Raw genomic sequence first — 22153 nt, 5'->3', positions numbered from 1 at the left:
AATATAATTTTACAAATCATCAGTTCTTGTTTCCAGAATATCAGTATAAAATGATTTTTGTCAACAAAACAAGCACTGCGCTACCACTAAAATACAAACAGAAAAACCTAAAAAAGGGATGTCCAGTTAAGCTCAAATATAAAATCTACTGTGAATGGAGTCAGTGGGGTTGTGGATGGCAAAGATACAGATTTCACCTCTCAATATGAATATGAAACAAGTCTATTACTTGGACAGCTGCACTGATCTTTCCCTACAATAACGTCTATAACCAATACTGGTTTCATAGTTCTCAGATATCCAACACGTTTACAGTGTCTTGCAAAGATAAGCAACAAAAGAACCATTGGACTCTCACATGTGGCAACACTTCTGTAAAAGACTGCAGGAAATCTGTAAAACAATGTAAGGCTACATTCACACATTGTAAAATTTACCAACGCATTTCATAACAATGTCTGAAAATGCACGCGCAAAATAAAATACATCAGTAAAGTTAATGAACTTAGCCTTAGATAATCGTGTTTTTTTATTTATTTTAGTCCCTTTAAAAGGGGTACTCCACTGGCCAGCGTTCAGAAGTAAATGTTTCGAATGCTGTTTTCATGCTGCCGGGGCCGGCCTTGCCCCTCATGATATCATGGCCATGTCCCCTCAATGCAAGTCTAGGGGAGGAGGCATGATGACCGTCACGCCCCCTCCTATAGACTTGCATTGAGGGGGCATGGCCATGATGTCAGTAGGGGAAAGACCGACCCCGGCAGCGTGAAACCAGCATTCGAAACATTTACTTCCGAACGCTGGCCAGTGGAGTACCCCTGGTAGCTTTTATGCTACCAGAACCATGAGTCATCAATGTGGACCCTGGTGGCTTCTCCCTGCGCCTCTAGCCTTCATTGATAGATCTCTACCTATACCCAAACAGGGAGAGATCTATTAATCAAGGCTGGTGGGGTAGGGAGAAGCCGCCAGTGACTCATGGTTTAGTCAGCATGAAAGTGATGTCAGGTTCCCTTTAATCCAATGGAAACAATACAAGGCATTTCTGAGGGTATTTTTCAAAAGAAGAGAGCATGATACGGATTTAAAAGTCAGCATCATGGCTGCAAATTCATACTGAATAACCCAGAAAGTGTGGATGGAGCTTTCTAATACAGCATTCAGTTTTACTGTGCCTTGTATGGATGTGGCCTTATGCTACTATCACGCAGCCATATCCTTTCTTTTGTTAACTTAACTAGACATCCACTAAAAAACACATGACATGAATACTCAAAAGTGGTAAGAAAAAAACAAACAAACAAGAAACTTCACAATACAATAATATGCACACGGGTAAACAAAAAGTTTACTCCTATAACTTCACTGTTTTCAGTAGTTTTGGCATGAGGATAACAGAGAAACAACTATTATGCTAAAAAGGAGAATTCAGGGAATTGAAAGAGATGCGGCATGTACAGGAATCTGAATATCTAGAGGTATAGTCAATAAGAACACAAAATGAGTGATCCAACATCCCTGCAATATGATTTTATTGCACATACATCCAAAATGTTTTCACCCTCATGGGTCTAACCTCCCACAAGTTTTAAGCTACGTTACTTTAAAGTACCCATAATAAAAAATAAAGAAAACACAAGAACACACACAACCATGCCAGCACGTCCTACTTTACTGCTGAATTTTGGCTCATTGGCCCAGAAAAGTGTCACACCAATACTAAATAATATGCACATCTCCGAGCACACAGTGCAAATGAATATAAATTTAAGAATATATGTTATCAGAATACAGTGTAATATGGGCACAGTCAGTCAATTTTATGCTGTGTTAACATACCCTAAAGCAAATAGATGAGAAGGAAACTACTATATGTGGTATGAGTGTTCTGTATGTTATGCAGATGTGGCATTCATATATTAGCTGTTTGTAAGGAGGCAAAACTATGATCAGTCCTTTTGGTCAGTTCGAAGGTTGAGAGTCTAATCTTTTTGCATTTCCACTATCAGGCACAGTTTTAGGTAACAATACTGTGCTCCTTACAGATGCGATCACATTATTGTCAATATAAATTTGTATCTACAGTGCCAAGTAATATTGTGCAACTGTTGACATATGAAGGCATCAGCAAGCGTGACAGCATACAGACTGTGAAAAAAATCTGCTAAATAAGTGCATAAAAAGGAGTATGACAAGAAGGCAGGAAATAATAGCAAAAAAAATAAAATGATAAAATTAGATGAATTTAAGAAAAACTATAACAAAAAAGTTAATAAAAGGAGAAATGGGAATCAGTTTGAATAAAGACCATTCATAGAAAATAAAAAAGTTGAGAAAAAAAACTAAAAATCATCACACAAAAAAGCCAAACTAAATTGTATTTCTACAATACAAAACTAGAACATAAAATACAGTATACTAGAGATAACAAAATTCTAATCCCTTTATATCAGCTGCCACTGCTCTGATGCCCCCTTGCAAGGCCTGCTGTGTGGATGTCACGTACACTGTGGATTTATCAAAACCTGTGCTGAGGAAAATTTGACCAGTTGCCCATAGCAACCAGAATGCTTATTTCATTTTTTAAAAGGCCTCTGAAAAATAAAATAAGTGATCTGCTTGGTTGCTATGGGCAACTGGTCAACATTTCCCCAGCACACGTTTTGATGAATGTTACCAGAAATACACACCTACTGGAAATTTCTGCAAAATCACAGGCATTTTTTTCTTAAGGGACAGTAATAGAAGTTGCATGGGACTGCAATTCCTATGGAAGATGCATCTGATTTTTTGGTTCACTGTAGCCTAATAGACAATCAAACATAACAACCAAAGAACTTGGGCCTCACAAGGAAATTTCTGTATGTCTTAGTAACCTGGTACTTGTCTGCTAGGGAACATATCATAATTTTACACATAACTACGAATGCTTGAAGAATCTCCAGCGGATGACTACAGGATCAGACGATATGGATTTTGTTTGTAGCCAGTAACAATGATGACGTTGAGGGTATAAACACACAATAGTAAATATTTTTTTTTTATCAAGATCAATTGCAAAAAGGTTTCATTTTAAAAGCATTAAAGAAATAACTGGCTGCAGAGGTGGATATACCGTATTTTTCGCCGTATAAGACGCACTTTTTCTTCCCCCTTATACGGCAAATACACATTAAAATCTGTCCTATCGCGGCAGTCCCTGCGGCCATCAACGGCCGGGACCCGCGGCTAATACAGGACATCACCGATCGCCCTGTATTAACCCTTCAGACGCAGCGATCAAAGCTGACCGCCGCGTCTGAAGCAAAAGTGACACTAACCCGGCTGTTCAGTCGGGCTGTTCGGGACCGCAGTGGTGAAATCGCGGCATCCCGAACAGCTTACAGGACACCGGGAGGGACCTTACCTGCCTCCTCGGTGTCTGCTCCGTGCCAGGATCCCCTGCATGGCCGGCGCTCTCCTTCGTCGTCATCACGTCGTCGCGCACGCCGTCCCGTCATCCAATAGGAGCGGCGTGCGTAGCGACGTGATGGCGGCGACGGAGAGCGAGGATACCCGGCAGCAGAGACGTTCTGGAGCGACGGGGACACCCCGGGGACGCGGCGACAGCGATGCAGCAACATCCAGGGCAGCGGTGACTGGTCCGGAGCGGAGGGGACACGTGAGTACTACCTCCTATACCAGTGGTCTTCAACCTGCGGACCTCCAGATGTTGCAAAACTACAACTCCTGGCATGTAGTTTTGCAACATCTGGAGGTCCGCAGGTCGAAGGTTCAGAATCTTTTTTTTCTAGATTTTCACCCTTTAAAATTGGGTGCGTCTTATATGCCGGAGCGTCTTATACGGCGAAAAATACGGTACCCTAAAAGCAAAATAACCACATAAAGCTAAGAATTCTGGATAAGTAAGAGAAAGCAGAGGTCAGGAAGCATTCCAAGGGATTGAGTTGTAGACCTGAAGACTGAAAGATGGGTTGTGATAAGTGTTAAAAGTCAACTTTATGATGGTCAATAATCCACCAATTTGTAATTAAGGACATCGGTCTTCATCGGTGTCACGTTCCTAGTTTTTCCATGATATCACATTGTGGCTATGTCTGCTGTGTTGTAAGGGTCAGAATCTGTTTACTTAGCACTGCGTTATGACGCTGCAGATATTCTATTGTATCGCCTTGCTTTTCAATCACATCTTCCAGGCTCTCTCTTTCCCTTTAAAGGAAGAAAACAAATACTAGTGATATAGGAAAACCCCACAAACTAGAATATAGAACAATGAATTTCCAAAGACAACAAGGAAATGATTCACTTTGTGTGTATAAAATTATGAGATGCAAACTTCATTCAGATAGTTGCCATCTGGCCCTTTTAAATGGGCTGACCCAGGCCTAGTAGAACTTTTATCATGGCTCAATCATTTTGTATGCAGGACAACATGAAAGATTGCTGAATTGTTTACGGTATATGGCCCTTCCCCAGTTTACACGGGACGATGTGTGGCCCTTGTACGCAGTTCAGTTATCGGGAGCAACATCCTTATGAGCATTTATTTGGCTGATAAATCGGCCTGTGATAAATTCTCTTCTGCGAATTTAAGTGAAAATAGCAACTAAAACATGGCTACATCTCTATATCACAAGTTTATTCTGGTATTGAAACTGAAATACATGGAGTGGAGCGCAGGACCAGAAAAAAACCATGGACTAGCGTAATGCTACTGTTGGTTAATAACAGCTATGTATTTGGATCTGGGTCACTTACATGAGACCAGTGGCATTTACCCCAGTGTATTCATTGTGAAAGTCACTATTTCTTGTAACAGTGGCAATAGTAGGTCCACAAATAATCTATCCAGACAGGTTAAATAACAGGTTGAAACATAGACAAGCAGCATTGCTAAAGTAAAGTAATATGGAGTTTTATGATCTCTCAGTGTTTGCATTGGTTTCCTATAGGTATTAGGGCTCCCTCCCTCATTTGAAAAACCATACTGGATTATGGTGGTGTTATATATACAGTGGCAAATACAGAAATATAACATAGGTTACCTGAATCCAATTCCTGGGTTGATGTGACTTTGAAATGCATGTATCTGTTCTTCTTCAATTATGTCTGGCCGAGGCATACTTCTATTGAACTTGTACATTCGTACTGAAAAGCAGGATAATATGTTAGTTTATGAAACATGGTCTCGCCATCTAAAAGGATATTGAACAAATATAATGTAGTAGTCATGCTGCAGTGTTTATATACACACACACTATATAAAGTATTCAGGGCGGGGTTTATCTGTAGACACGTGCCTAAAGGCAGGCCTTGGGGAAGGGTGCACTGCCGTGGAGCAATTTATGAAAACACACATTACATTAACGTGTAAATAAGACTTTTCATGTCAATTAAGGAGGAGGTGGCTGCAGAGGGTGTCAGACGATATTCTCCCATATTTAGTAAGAGTCTATACCACTTCTGACATCTAGATCATTTTGTAAAGGCATCAGAGAAAAGGTTGCAAGGACCTGGTATTGTAAGGTACTGTAGTTACAGTTTCCTCAATAGACATGCACTCAAATATGTGCATTTACCATTACGCCTCCTAACTGGAGAATACAGAGAATGAAAATTAGTAGCACAGAACAGCAATAGGGCAGGAACGACTAACCCTTCCCACCAGACGGTCCCTGCAGCATAGATGGCCCGGAGCAGCTCACCTTTCCTTCCCACCGAGGGGAGGGGAGTAGAAAACTAAAGGAGGGTCTGGATGATGACGAAGGCCGCAGTGGTCTTCAACCTGTGGACCTCCAGATGGCTGTCCGGGCATGTTGGGAGTTGTAGTTTTGCAACATCTGGAGGTCCGCAGGTTGAAGACCACTGAGAAGGGATTCACAGGCGGAGAGTTCACTCAAGTATAAGCCGAGGGGGGGCGTTTTCAGCACGAAAAATCGTGCTGAAAAACTCGGCTTATACTTGAGTATATACGGTACATTTATAGGTGTATAATAATTTCTTTCAAATATAAATTTCCTCTTTCTAAGGTCTATTCCCATCTGCATGTTTCTTACCTGTGGCCAGGTGGGTGCATATCCTGGTTGCCCAATGGCATCCTACACACCCCCATCAGTCTGTTTAGTGAAGAGGGGGCCCAGCAGACATGATCTTCCACTTCCTGCATCAAATCTCTGCAACTATTGCGAGTCCGGTCCCTGACAGCCGGGGTGCTCACATATCTGCAGAGAAGAGCTGCAGGAACCAGAAGATAGTGTGTGCTCTGGGCTCGCTCTTCACTACAGAGGTTGTAGAGGAGAGCAGTTTATATATAATTATATATATTGTACACACAGTGGTCTCTATTGTTACAATATTAATTGGTTCCAGGATGAACATTGTATGTTGAAACCATTGTATGTTGAGACCATAACTCTAGGGAAACCTGGTAATTGGTTCTGAAGCTGCAAAATGTCATCCAAAAATAGGAAAAAGTGAGGATTAAAGAAAAATAACTAGATAACTACAGATAAAACAAGTCCTTACATCTAAAAGTAAGAAAGAGCTGCTGGGAGCTGTAAACCACTGTCTATGTAGGACAGGAGCTACAGTATACGCAATGTCCTAAAAGGGTAAAATGGAGCCGCCCTTACCCTGGCACAGGTAGAGTAGTACAGAACATGTAGTGCCACACTGTACTGTAAGGTAGCGCTACCAGACCGCCAGTCAGTGCATGCACTTCAGTAATACAGGGGTTTTACCAGTGAAATGCTCGTTCTGATTGGTCAGTTTTTCCAGCCATTCACATGTTTAGATCTGGACTGTCTGCACATTGTATGTTGAATCGGGTTTCAAGTTACAATGGTCCAGAAAAGACCATAGTATGTTGAAATTATTATGTGTTGAGGCCATTGTAAGTTGAGGGATCACTGTATATGGGTATATCTATATGTAGTGATATCGCCATCTATATGTAAACTTTGAAATAGACCAATCAACTAATTGATTATGGAAATAGTTGGAAACCATTTTTAGAATTAATTAGTTGTTACAGCCCTAGACTGCAGCGAGGCCAAGGACAAAGATAAAAAAGTACAGTTTCAAAGAGATTCTCTACTTGAATTAATTTTCTGAAAAAAAAAAATCACTGATATTTTCCCCTTCCAACAAAGTCCCGATCTAAATTTCAACACTGATAACATAAACTATGCTTTCCTTTATTTATTAATGCTCAATACATTTGTAAAGTTAAACAAAAAAAGAAAAGCATATAAAAAAAAAAAAAAAAAAAAACTCCAAAAATCTGAAATGGCTTTTCCAATCATTTACGTATTTTTGAGATACTAAATCAAGGGCTATAGGGGGATTTGGGGTGTCCCAGCGGTCGGAGCCCCCCCCCCACAATCACTTATCCCCCAACTATAATAATGCTGCAGTTGTCCTTTAAAAACTTTTTCTTATCAGGTACAGAGTAACCCATTTGTTCATCAAATGCAATGCAAGAATTCATATACTGCTTACAGTTGCAGATTCCACATGATTTCAACAGAAAAAAATGTCATGTATGTATTTATTACAAGCTCTTTTATTAAAAATCTTCCAGTGTTCCAATACATAGAAAACGATTAAGAAGAACTTCCTTATATTTTTATTTTTTTTACATAAAACCGAGGGAAAGACCCTAAATACAAAAAAAAAGAAAAAAAAAGAAAAAAGGAGGAACAGAAAAAACACAAAAACACATTCAATGCAACAAATTTTCTGATCCAAAAGGACAACAGACTACTTCCCCAGTGCATGATCATGCATGTGATGTCCCATTAAATCTTCATTGTCTTCCTTTGTAATAGTAGCATAGCCTTCCACCATTGTTCATGTAGACCACCTGCTTGGGAGAAGAGTATATGACTGGCACTGTGTGCCTCACAATGGCTCTCGCATAGAAGCACATCAAACAGCAGGTTGTAAAGTAATCAGACAGGCCACCATCAGATCAGTTGCTGGTGGTCTCTTCCTACCTTCTCCTTTAACATGAAATTTTAGAACATAAGTGATTTAAAACTGGTAATGCCTTCATAAAAACAGGCTCACAATGAAAGAGGTGCAATAGCTGCGGAAAGCTGCATGCTTGGGATTTTTAATTTTTTTTTGTTATAACTATTCTTAGTTTGCAAAGTTGTTTTTCATGGATTTGCTGCATATTTCCCAGATTCAGAACAAAATCCATGGCAGAAACATTTGTCAGAGTTTAAACTTCACCTGAAGAGCAGAAACTTGCTGAGGACCATCTCCTTATACCTCCCATTGGGGGACAGTTTGCAGCCCCTTTACACAAACAAGATTACTGGCCAATCCTACTGACAATATTAGGCCTGACTGACTCATTACATCTACTTCTCACAGCTTAGGCTGCTTTCACACTATAAAAATTCATCCGTTACAAACGTCCGTTAGAAAAGTCCTGGTAAACGGCCGTTAAACAATCCCATTAAAGTCTATGGGATTTTTTGATTATCCTTTATGACCCGTTATAGTCCGTCATGAATAACAGCCGTTAGTTGTGACGGAAGAAATAACGGCACATGCACTAATTTTTCTTCCATCACAAGAAACGGGTAAATTAACGGCCGTTATTTTTAACATTGAAGTCTATGGCTGACGGATGAGCCTTTATGTCATCCGTTTGCACACAGTTTATTATATCCGTTATTACTTCTGAGCATGCTCAGAAGGGGTGACAGCAGCAGACTCAGTGCTGCCGGAGGACTCCTGCAGTGCTGAGGGAGGACTACTACTCCCACATGCCCCTACCGCCGTATGAATGAAAAGTATTTCTATTAGCAGCGCATAGAGCCGGCTCCCGGCACTATGCGCTGCTAATAGAAATACCTTTCAATCATATGGCAGCAGGTTTATATGTATGTAGAAGCAATGGGGGGGGGGGGGGGCAGATAATGCTATATGTCTCCCCCCCCCCACAGCTCTTCTATATACATATACCTCTGCTGCCATATGAATGAAAAGTATTTCTATTAGCAGCACATAGAGTCGGGAGCCGACTCTATGCGCTGCTAATAGAAATACTTTTCATTCACGCGGCGGCAGGGGCCTGTGTATATAGAAGCACTGGGAGGGGGGGAAGACATATAGCGTTATCTGCCCCCCCCCCCCAGTGCTTCTACATACATATACCCCTGCTGCCATATGAATGAAAGGTATTTCTAATAGCAGCGCACAGTGCCAGGAGCCAGCTGTATGCGCTGCTAATAGAAATACCTTTCATTCATACGGCGGCAGGGGCATGTGTATATAGAAGAGCTGTGGGGGGCAGACATATAGCGTTATCTGCCCCCCCCCCCCCCCCAGTGCTTCTATATACATATACCCCTGCCGTATAAACGTGACCAGCAGCGGATACACAATAGTAACTGTATTATATCATTAGGACATCATAGATGTCTGAAACTTATCAGAATTACTAAAGTGACTACAGCTTCATATAAGGTGCATTGACATAAATAAATACCAGCATACATACCAAAGTACAAATGTAGAAATATAATAGCAAAACCAAGCAGGAGATATATCCCTGCCGCCGTATGAATGAAAGGTATTTCTATTAGCAGCGCATAGTGCCGGGAGCCGGCTCTATGCGCTGCTAATAGAAATACTTTTCATTCATACGGCGGCAGGGGCATGCTGCTGCTGCTAGAATGCTTTTCACATATAGCGTTGCAGTGGCATAGGTATATAGAAGCATACACATGCGTTGCGAGGGTATATATTTAATGCACTGGCGGGGGGTATATATTTAATGCGCAAGCGGGTGTCCTATCTAATGCGCTGCTGGGGGGCTAGATATATAGGCTATATATCTGCCCCCTCTGCAGCACTATATAACTTGCCCCCTACAGAGCTTTTAATATAGATACGGCCCCTGCTAATCCCAAAGTTCATTTTTCAATCTCTCGCTGAGAGCCCTGATTGGCTCCTCAGTACTGGCCATTCAGGGCTCCCCGCGGAGGATTCAAAAATGAGAGTTAAAACACACCATACATTGCAGGGTTGCGGAGCATGCCGCCCGCTCCCCTGCTTAATAACTTTTGATCGCATCGGGTCTCAGAAGTGAAACCCGGTGCGATCAATTCCTCAGCCCCTGTACTACAACCCCCATCATGGAACAGAGTCTGTTCCATGATGGGGGTAGTAGTACAAGCACTAATGTAGCCTCTCCAGCTGTCTTTAGACTCCTTCAGCCAGGGAATTTCTACTCCCATCATGGAAACAAGTCTGTTCCATGATGGGAGCAGTAGTAGTCCCGGCTGTGGGAGTCTGTAGTCAGAGGTGTTTGGCCATACATGAAGGATAACGGGTCTTAACGGATGAATATTTATTCAGCCGTTAGCACCCTTTATTTCATCCGTTATTAAACGTCCATTTTTACACAGAAAACGGACATTTAATAACGGATGAATGCTCAAAGTGTGGAGGCAGCCTTAGGGTATACTAAAACTGAATGCCATCTTTTGTGAGTGCACCCTTTGGCTGAATTTACAGGTAGTATATTTTGATCATAAATTTTCAGCCAAATCCAGGATTGGAAACACAGCTTGGTTGTTTGTCTCTGGAATGGATGCAGATCACAGTATTTAAATAGATAAATACTACTGCCAGTGGGTTCTAGGTCCCCTTCTCCTAAGATGAAGGCTGGAGACCTTTTCAAGACCTCCATGCTGGCCATAGTCACTCTATTTATACAGTGTGCCTCAGAGCGACTGTAGTAGCAGAGCACTGATTTCACAGAATTATGCTATGCAATTGCATAGCACTGAACAGTTTAAGCAATCGAATGATTACTTACAATAGTCCCCTATAAAGTTTAACATAAGTAATAATAAAAATAAATAAAAGAAAAATGTTTCAATTATAAAAAGCTCCTAATAAAAATTCAAGTCACCACTCTTTTTCCCCAATTCTCATATAAAAGAATGTAAACATAACAAACATATTTGGTACATGTGGAAATAAAACGTTAATAAAACCACAGTGACTTCCATAAAACATACGAAGATTGTTAATTTATAGTCACTTCATATAATTAACAAAATGAATACAAAGTGATCAAAAAGGTCCCATCAAAACAAAAATGGAACCCATAAAAACAGATCACTGTACAAAATATTAGTCATCATACAGTTATAGGGGTCAGAACAGGGCAATTTTAAGTAAACCTATTTTATGTTTTTGTAAAGCAATAAAAAGAAAAATTTTACTATAACCACAAGCAGAGATCTATAGAACAGTGAGGAACTGAAACACAAAGAAAGTTCAATAATGTTTCATTATACAATGAGTTAGCTTTATTTACACAAAAACTGGTAAACCCATTTAACAACTTCCACTTTACAGCACTATAATCTTCACTCTACAATCACATCTGTACAAACAGTTCATTCATGGGACCTCAAGGCTGTGTGACATATGCTAGATTCAAATGCCCTAAAATCATTGTTACACACAATGAATGGATTGAACAAAGAATCAACAAATTCAGGAAATCAGTATCTCAGAGACCAGCTAAAATGAAAATCCAAAATCCAGAAAATATTAACTTATAAACTATTATGTAAAGCTGACCACATATATTACATTAAAAGTCATCAGAACCCGCCATTTTTGGCCAACCATCTAATATACATGACGGCAGATGTCGGGGGATAAAAACAATCAGGAATGTTAGATTTCCCCTTACGGTATCCCTTTGTTCTTGGGAAGATAAACCACTGTCAAAAATGTCTGGAACTGGCTCTCAACTCTCCTCAATCAGAATTGAGCCCTTGGCCAAGCTGAACATCCATGTCTATGGGGAGGATCAGGAGAAACAGTCATCCAACAAGTTCGTTCCAACAGGTGTCTAAAATGTATGGCCAGCTCAAAGATGAAGCCTTTAAACATTTTTAGTTTATTTTATTCTTTTTAATATATCCAGGCTCAAGCTTACAAGAAGCATATACTAGTCTAGGCTGCACGCTCACCAATGTAACAACTTTCCTAGGCATATCTTGGAGAGGTTATGGAAATAGGGTGCCATTAAAAGAATAATTGTATTGATATACATCAAAAAGCACCAACTGAAAAGAGAAAATGCGCATTTCCCAAAAGGACACTTGACATTACCCAGATGTGAGAAATATTTTCCCCCCTTGGCCGAGTATCATATTCATCCAGGGGCACAGCCTTCCTGAATATGTGATTAGTTTTTGCTATTGTATCAGTCTATATATAGGCTAATATTGTAAGGTTGCTTGTAAATATATCTTTTCATTTGGCTTTTGGGGAATACACTTTTTCTCGTTTCAGTAGGTGGTTTTTAACGTATATCAATTAAATGATTCTTTTAGTGACACCTCCTATTTCCATAACCTCTCCAGGCTCAAACTTCCCATATATGAAAGGAGGTGTTGGCAGATACTGAAGAAAATCAATATACTTTATTTTATTTATTTATTTTTTTTTTTTTTAAGAGTGTGAACATTCCCTGATAAGTGATGTCCAAACTGTGCGCACAACAGCAAATATTCGAATCAGGATATCACTACCTCCAGGATCACAATATTGTGTCATCACTGGCAGCAAGTATTGCCTCTTTATGTCATCTCATCTCCACTAATGTCCCCACAGGGAGAAGATCTGATACTAAAAGCTCATCAGAAAGTAGTATGTGATTAAAAAAGACAGCAGGCAGCCTCCCAATTGTTCTGTGGCAGACACAGAGTTCAGCACTTGAAAACATGACCAATAGAACTGAAAGATAGGCCTGTCCGCAAGTGAATGAAAAAGAGCAATCAGGACATTGGCAGCAGGATTTATTAGGAGAATCAAAGCCAAAATAAGACAAGTACCCAAGAAATAAGAGGGCCCAATGGAAATAAAAAGCCTACACAATCCTAAAGGCAAACCCATAGGATAAAGCTGGCATTATGAAATTGTGTTTTATAACAATTAGAATACTATGTTGGTGTTCTCCATTAGAGCTTCTTATCCGCTTACCTTTAATCTTATTTGCTGTATGGCTCAATAACATCATAACATAGGGAGGGTTGATCTTAAAGCAAGTGTGAAACCCCTAATTTTAAAAGCTTACTTCATTCAAGCACAGCAAGGATTGAGAAGCAAGCCCCAACATCAAACACCCGAAATGACAAAAGCCAACTACTTAGTGAAATGTTTGTCCAATTAAAAGGTAAAGGACTGTGATCAGAAAAAGGATGATCACTTCTCCTTTTAAACACCAGGGATGTAAGAATAGGAAGAAAAAGTATTGAGCCTTTGAAGTCCGGATTGTATAGAAATCAAAACCTGTCTTTGCCTTGGATGGGTTTTCACTTGCAAAACAAAATACAACCTTCAAAGTTCAAAAACTGAAAACAATCAAGCGAAAAGGATAAACATCAAAGTAAAGTGTGGAGTCTCAAGGAGAATTTAAAACAAATAAACAAAATAAGATAGAACAATAGGGGTCATGAACACAAGATAGATAAGATGCAGGGGTCTTACAATGTTACAGGAAAAATCCTCTACCAAATAGTGCAAGAACAGCACACCTTACCTGTCAAGCTGCCGTTTGGCAATAGATTTTTTACAGTAGGAAGGATGCTAGGGAATTGTATGCAAGGCCGTCAACAAACTGGCCTTCTAAACTGTGAATGTGTACTTCAACACAAACAATGGAGGCTTGACATATATGACATAATGAGGCATAAAAGGTCATTTCAGTTACCAAAAAAATAAAAACCAAGACCATCAAGAAGAAAGTGGCTGTCAATGTCAGAGCCTTAGGTCTGTGTGACCAGTTTATCACCCAGCAATTTGCAGACCTGGAGGGCATGTATTCATGACCAATGACCTGCTGTATTCATTTCAATGCATGTTACTTGCTGTTTAGAATTAAAATTGTCGGTCTAAAGTGCAGCCTGTCGTCTGCAATTTGAGTTGATCATATGAACCTGAAAACAACACCCAGTTGCATTAGAAAGTTTGACATAAGACTGTACTTTATGGCACAAGATGAAAATAGGAGTCAAAGATACCAATCTAGATAAAAAAACAAACAAAAAAAGTAGTTGTAAAAGCAAAAGAAGGCAACATAATACATAGGCCCTTTCCAAGCCAGTATGCAAACATGCAAGAATTCCTTAAAGGGGTACTCTGGTGGAAAACTATTTTTTTTTTTTTAACCTCTTCAGGACATAGGGCGTATGGATACGCCCTGAATCCCGAGTCCTTAAGGACCGAGGGCGTATCCATACGCCCGTGGGAATTCCGGCCCCCACCGCTAGCCGGTTGGGGACCGGAGCCGGATGCCTGCTGAAATCGTTCAGCAGGCATCCCGGCATATCGCCCAGGGGGGTCATTATGCCCCCCCATGTCGGCGATCGCCGCAGATCGCTGGACAATTTAGTCCAGCGATCTGCGGCGATTCCGGGTCAATCGGGTCTCCGGTGACCCGGTGACCCGGAATTACTGGCTGTTCGGGGCCGTCTCTGACGGCCCCGAACAGCCAGAGCCTGCAGGGGTGAGGTGGCACTGGTGCCACCTCACGATCGCCCTGATTCGTCGGCCGGATTACCGGCCGACCAATCAGGGCGCCTGCTGCGGGTGTCACTCCCGCACCCGCTCCGCCCCTCTTCTGGAGGACGTGAGCGGGTGCGGGAAGACGACCCCCGGTGCTGGGGACCCCGATCCCCGGCGCCCCTGTTGGGATCGGGGCCCCAGGAGCAGCTGCGGCGGCGGGACTGACCTGCAGCGTCTGGATCGTTGGAGGTGAGTGACAGCCTCCTGCTGTTGCTTAGCAACAGCTCCCAGCATGCAAAAAGGGCATGCTGGGAGCTGTAGTTATGCAACAGCAGGAGGCAGACCACCACAACTCCCAGCATTCCCTTATGGGCATGCTGGGACTTATGATTTTGCAACAGCTGGAGGCACATTCTTTCTATGGAAAAGTGTACCTTCAGCTGTTGTCTAACTACAACTCCCAGCTTGCACAAACAGCTAAAGTGCATGCTGGGAGTTGTAGTGGTGCATCTGCTGGTTGCATAACTACAACTCCCAGCATGCCCGTTGGCTGTCGGTGACTGCTGAGAGTTGTAGTTTTGCAACAGCTGAAGGCACACTGGTTGTGAAACTCAGAGTTTTTTTTTACCTAACTCAGTGTTTCACGACCGGTGTGCCTCCAGCTGTTGCAAACTACAACTCTCAGCAGTCAACGTACACCATGCACCGTACATGCTGGGAGTTGTAGTTTTGCAACAGCTGGAGGCACACTGGTTGTGAAACACTGAGTTAGGTCACAAACTCAGTGATACCTAACCAGTGTGCCTACAGTTGTTGCAAAACTGCAACTCTCAGCGGTCACCGACAGCCAACGGGCATGCTGGGAGTTGTAGTTATGCAACAGCTGGATGTCCCCCCCCCCCAATGTGAACGTACAGGGTAAACTCACATGGGCGGAGGATTACAGTAAGTATCTGGCTGCAAATTTGAGCTGCCGCAAACTTTCTGCTGCAGCTCAAATTGCCAGCGAGAAACTACTGTGAACCCCCGCCCGTGCGACTGTACCCTAAAAACACTACACTACACTAACACAAAATAAAATAAAAAGTAAAAAACACTACATATACACATACCCCTACACAGCCCCCCTCCCCTCCCCAATAAAAATGAAAAACGTCTGGTACGCTACTGTTTCCAGAACGGAGCCTCCAGCTGTTGCAAAACAACTCCCAGTATTGTCGGACAGCCGTTGACTGTCCAGGCATGCTGGGAGTTTTGCAACAGCTGGAGGCACCCTGTTTGGGAATCACTGGCGTAGAATTCCCCTATGTCCACCCCTATGCAATCCCTAATTTAGGCCTCAAATGCGCATGGCGCTCTCACTTTGGAGCCCTGTCGTATTTCAAGGCAACAGTTTAGGGTCACATATGGGTTATCGCCGTACTCGGGAGAAATTGTGTTACAAATTTTGGGGGGTATTTTCTGCTTTTACCCTTTTTAAAAATGTAAAATTTTTGGGAAAACAAGCATTTTAGGTAAAAAAAAAAAAAAATTTTTACATATGCAAAAGTCGTGAAACACCTGTGGGGTATAAAGGTTCACTTAACCCCTTGTTACGTTCCCCGAGGGGTCTAGTTTCCAAAATGGTATGCCATGTGGGGTTTTTTTTGCTATCCTGGCACCATAGGGGCTTCCTAAATGCGGCATGCCCCCAGAGCAAAATTTGCGTTCAAAAAGCCAAATGTGACTCCTTCTCTTCTGAGACCTGTAGTGCGCCAGCAGAGCACTTTTCACCCCCATATGGGGTGTTTTCTGAATCGGGAGAAATTGGGCTTCAAATTTTTAGGGGTATTTTCTGCTATTACCCTTTTTAAAAAGAAAAATTTTTTGGGAAAACAAGCATTTTAGGTAAAATTTTTTATTTTTTTTTTACATTTGCAAAAGTCGTGAAACACCTGTGGGGTATTAAGGTTCACTTTATCCCATGTTACATTCCCTGAGGGGTCTAGTTTCCAAAATGGTATGCCATGTGGTTTTTTTTTGCTGTTCTGGCACCATAAGGGCTTCCTAAAGGTAACATGCCCCCCAAAAACCATTTCTGAAAAACGTACTCTCCAAAATCCCCTTGTCGCTCCTTCCCTTCTGAGCCCGCCGAACACTTTACATAGACATATGAGGTATGTGCTTACTCGAGAGAAATTGGGCTACAAATACAAGTAAAAATTTTGTCCTTTTACCCCTTGTAAAAATTCAAAAATTGGGTCTACAAGAACATGTGAGTGTAAAAAATGAAGATTGTGAATTTTCTCCTTCACTTTGCTGCTATTCGTGTGAAACACCTAAAGGGTTAAAACGCTGACTGAATGTCATTTTGAATACTTTGGGGGGTGTAGTTTTTATAATGGGGTCATTTATGGGTTATTTCTAATATGAAGACCCTTCAAATCCACTTCAAACCTGAACTGGTCCCTGAAAAATACTGAGTTTGAAAATTTTGTGAAAAATCGGAAAATTGCTGCTGACCGTTGAAGCCCTCTGGTGTCTTCCAAAAGTAAAAACACGTCAATTTTATGATGCAAACATAAAGTAGACATATTGTATATGTGAACCAAAAAAAAATGTATTCGTAATATCCATTTTCCTTACAAGCAGAAAGCTTCAAAGTTAGAAAAATGCAAAATTTTCAAATTTTTCATCAAATTTACGGATTTTTCACCAAGAAAGGATGCAAGTATCGACAAAAATTTACCACTATGTTAAAGTAGAATATGTCACGAAAAAACAATCTCGGAATCAGAATGATAACTAAAAGCATTCCAGAGTTATTAATGTTTAAAGTGACAGTGGTCAGATGTGCAAAAAACGCTCCGGTCCTTAAGGCCAAAATGGGCTCCGTCCTGAAGGGGTTAAATCAACTGGTGCCAGAAAGTTAAAACAGATTTGTAAACGACTTCCATAAAAAAAAAAAAATCGTAATCCTTCCAGTACTCATCAGCTGCTGTATGCTTCAGAGGAACTTCTTTTCTTTTTGAATTTCTTCTCTGTCTGACAGTGCTCTCTGCTGACATCTTTGTTCATGTAAGGAACTGTCCAGAGCAGGAGAGGTTTGCTATGGAGATTGGTTCCTGGTCTGGACAGTTCCTGACATGGACAGACGTGTGAGCAGAGGGCACTGTGGTCAGATAGAAAAGAACAACTCAACTTCCTCTGTAGGTGATTTAAAAAAAATTCCTTTTTCACCGGCGTACCTCTTTAAGAACACAGTACATTTTGTCCTTAAAGGGGTACTCCCCTGGAAAACATTATTATTATTATTTTTTAAATCAACTGGTGCCAGAAAGTTAAAACAGATAGATAAATTACTTTTAATTTAAAAATCTTAATCCTTCCAGTACTCATCAGCTGCTGTATGCTCCACAGGAAGTTTTTTCTTTTTGAATTTCCATTCTGTCTGACCACAGTGCTCTTTGCGGACACCTCTGCACATTTTAGGAACTGTCCAGAGTAGAAGCAAGTCCCCATAGCAAACTTATCCTGCTCCAGACAGAGAGCACTGTGGTCAGACAGAAAGGAAATTCAAAAAGAAAAAGAACTGCTGTGGAGCATACAGCCGCTGATGAGTGATGACAACGACGAAGGAGAGCGACAGCTATGCAGCGGAGCCTGAAGAGGACGGTCCAGAGCAGCGGGGACAGGTGAGTGACACTCACTGGAGCACACAAGGCACATTAAAAACGGTTATCCGGCAGCAGCTGAAGCAGTCTGCGGTGCTGGATAGCAGTTTATGCGATGGCCCCGACATACAAAAGCATCGTATGTTGATGTTACCTTCAACATGCGATGCATGCATGTGACTTTTTGATCACTTTTTTTTTTCCCCTTTTTCTGGAATGTGATGTGACCAAAAAGCAGCAATTTTGTACTTTTATTATTTTTTTTCTTAAAGGGGCAGTCTCATTAAAACTAATTTTTGCTATTGCACTCCTTATGGTAAATGAAAAATATTTCTAATATACTTTGTTTAAAAAAAAAATAAAAAAATAAAAAAAGTTTTCTATGTTTTATTTGTGCTTAAAAAAGCTCAAGAACACATTTTCCCCCAACTCATACACAGACTTTGGACCAAAGTCCAAAACACAGGAAGTGCCGCCTGGAGTGCTGAGGGGGGGGGGTCCAGCCTCATCCAATCATAGCTCCTCTCACACATAACTGCCATATGATTGGATGAGGCTGGACCCCCCCCCCCCCCCCCCTCAGCACGCCAGGCGGCACTTCCTGTGTTTGGACTTTGGAAAATGTGCTCTTGAGCTTTTTTAAGCACAAATAAAACATAGAAAACTTCATTTTTTTTTAAACAAAGTATATTAGAAATATTTTCCATTTACCATAAGGAGTGCAATAGCAAAAATTAGTTTTAATGAGAGTGACCATTTATCGTCTGCACCGTTCACCGTACAGTATCATTAATTTTAATAGTTCGGACATTTTCATGTTTTATGTATTCCTTATTAGGCTCTATTAGCCAGATTCACTATATTTATTTAGCTCCAACTGAGCTAATAGAACAGTTTGTCCCCATAATATGTTTCCCTTAAAGAGGACAGAAACATCTGATGAAAGAACTTTTTGGAGTTTCAATTCAGTTTAAGATTAAAGTCCCAATGCCTTAGTGCCATTGTGATAGCTATTAATAGTAATGTCTAATGCTATTTGAAAACAGGGAGTAGACTTTTTTTTTTTATGTTTACTTGCACATAAAACAAGGGAAGGATGTGAAACACACACAAATAAAAAAGTGATAACTCTTAATTAACAGTGCAGTTATCCAGCAGGATAAAAAACAAGGCAGAGTGCATAAAAAAAAATAAAAAATAAAAAAACTCTCCATTTTCTGGTCCATCCAGCAAATCACTGTCTGTATCAGTGACCAGTCTCAGCCAGTGAGTATTTCCAGCTATTACCATTAGGTCAAGAAAGGAAACATTCTGCCACTTTTTAAAATATATGGTACTGGGTGTAAATAGCTCATTAGACATATGCATTTGGAGAGTATTCAGAACCTTTCACTTTTTTCATGTTGAGGCCTTGTGCCCATTAATCGGCACTCAATATACCAAAATGAGATTTTCTGCAAATTTATTAGAAGGAAATCCTAGAAAATCCTTGACATAATATATTCTGACCCTTGGCTATGACACCTGCAATTTAGCTCTGGAGCCTCCCTCTTGACCATCTTGGAGAGGTTTCTACACCATTATTGGAGTCAACTGTAGTAATGGGCATGATTTGGAAAGATCCAGCTTATGTAAGGCCTTATAGCCGACAGAGAAAAAACCAAAAGGTTTAAGTGGAATAAACTGAAAGTTTCAAGAGCACAACAGACGAGAAAGACATTTGGAACAACCAAGAACCTGATGGTCACTCTGGCTGAGCTCTAAAGAGCCTGTGTGCAAATGGGAGAAACTTCCAGCAGGTCACCTTCTTCACTACAGCCTCCACCAATCTGGGCTTTATAGTAGAGTAACCAGAAAAGAAGATTCTCCTCAGTAAAAAAAAAAAAAATTCATAGAAGCCCACCTGGTTCAATTAAAAGGGGTATTCCAGGAAAAAAAAAAAATGTTTAATCAACTGGCTCCAGAAAGTTAAACAGATTTGTAAATTACTTCTATTAAAAAAATCTTAATCCTTTCAATAATTATCAGCTGCTGAAGTAGAGTTGTTGTTTTCTGTCTGGCAACAGTGCTCTCTGGTGACATCTCTGCTTGTCTCGGGAACTGCACAGAGTAGAAGAGGTTTGCTATGGGGATTTGCTTCTAAACTGGGCGGTACCCGAGACACGTGTCATCAGAGAGCACAACTCAACTTCAGCAGCTTATAAGTACTGAAGGGATTAAGATTTTTTAATAGACGTAATTTAATTTACAAATCTGTTTAACTTTCTGGAGAATATTATATATATATATATATATATATATATATATATATATATATATATATATATATATATATATATACACACATACATACACACATACATATATACTGAACAAGAAGATACCGGGTACTACCTGGATATGGAGCTATATACATGCAAGCTGGCGGGATGGAAAATACAGTTTCCTGGCAACAAATCCAGATCCTGATTGCGGTGCTGACTACGTCTGGACTGGAGCAACTAGTAAACATGCAATGTAAGAAAGAAGAAATACGGAGCACTCACTCAGGTATGCTGCTGATGATTTCTTTATTAGTTCATAAGAACCTGTGCGCATATATATATATATATATATATATATATATATATATATACACACACACACACACTTTTTTCCTGGATAACCCCTTAAGGACGCAGGATGTACTCAAACGGCCCCTTTTCCGAGTCCTTAAGGACTCAGGATGTTTGAGTACGTCCTGTCAAATCCCGCCCCCCCGCCGCTAGCCGGAGGGGAGCCGGTGCCCGATGCCTGCTGAAATCATTCAGCAGGCATCGCGGCATATCGCCCAGGGGGGTCATGATGACCCCCCATGTCGGCGATGGCCACAGATCGCTGGACAATTCAGTCCAGTGATCTGCGGCAGATTCCGGGTCAATCAGGTCTCCAGTGACCCGGAATTACAGGCTGTTCGGGGCCGTCTCTGACGGCCCCGAACAGCCATAGTCAGCAGGGGTGAGGTGGCACTGGTGCCACCTCACGATCGCCCTGATACGTCGGCCGGTTTACTGGCCGACCAATCAGGGCACCTGCTGCGGGTGTCACTCCCGCAACCCGCTCCGCCCCTCTTCCGGAGCACGTGAGCGGGTGCGGGACGAGGACCCCGGGAGCTGGGGACCCCGATCCCCTGTGTCAATGTTGGGATCGGGGCCCCAGGAGCGACGGCGGCGGGACTGACCTGTGCCCGGAGCAGCAGTAGGAGGCGAGTGACAGCCTCCTGCTGCTGCTTAGCAACAGCTCCCAGCATGCAACCAGTGTGCCTCCAGCTGTTGCAAAACTACAACTCCCAGCATGCACTGATAGACCGTACAAGCTGGGAGTTGTAGTTTTGCAACAGCTGGATGTTCCCCCCCCCCCATGTGAATGTACAGGGTACACTCACATGGGTGGAGGTTTACAGTAAGTATCCGGCTGCAAGTTTGAGCTGCGGCAAATTTTCTGCCGCAGCTCAAACTGCCAGCGAGAAACTACTGTGAACCCCCGCCCGTGTGACTGTACCCTAAAAACACTACACTAACAAAAAATAAAATAAAAAGTAAAAAAAAAACACTACATATACACATACCCCCTCCCCAATAAAAATGAAAAACGTCTGGTACGCCACTGTTTCCAAAACGGAGCCTCCAGCTGTTGCAAAACAACTACTCCCAGTATTGCCAGATAGCCACTGACTGTCCAGGCATGCTGGGAGTTTTACAACAGCTGGAGGCACCCTGTTTGGGAATCACTGGTGTAGAATACCCCTATGTCCACCCCTATGCAAGTCCCTAATTTAGGCCTCAAATGCGCATGGCGCTCTCACTTTGGAGCCCTGTCGTATTTCAAGGCAACAGTTAAGGGCCACTCGGGAGAAATTGTGTTACAAATTTTGGGGGGTAGTTTTTGCTATTACCCTTTTTAAAAAT

The 22153-nt window shown here is 41.5% G+C and overlaps 1 protein-coding gene across 7 annotated transcripts in view; it reads right to left on the bottom strand.

Annotated features, from left to right (window-relative positions):
* Positions 1 to 727: 727 nt before the first annotated feature.
* The window catches only part of TMEM192 (transmembrane protein 192), a 113230-nt gene continuing 91804 nt past the window's right edge, over positions 728 to 22153 (bottom strand). For 6 of the 7 annotated variants that reach the window (XM_056561302.1, XM_056561313.1, XM_056561288.1 and 3 more), the window contains 2 exons: positions 5046 to 5148; positions 728 to 4209 (listed from right to left, as the gene is read on the bottom strand). In XM_056561302.1, the coding sequence (XP_056417277.1) occupies positions 4092 to 4209; positions 5046 to 5148 (221 nt within the window). In that variant the 3' untranslated portion in view covers positions 728 to 4091. The other variant, XM_056561293.1, reaches the window with a different exon arrangement.

Source organism: Hyla sarda, chromosome 1 (assembly GCF_029499605.1).
Source record: "Hyla sarda isolate aHylSar1 chromosome 1, aHylSar1.hap1, whole genome shotgun sequence".
NCBI lineage: Eukaryota > Metazoa > Chordata > Amphibia > Anura > Hylidae > Hyla > Hyla sarda.
This window is presented reverse-complemented; position numbering and strand designations above follow the sequence as displayed.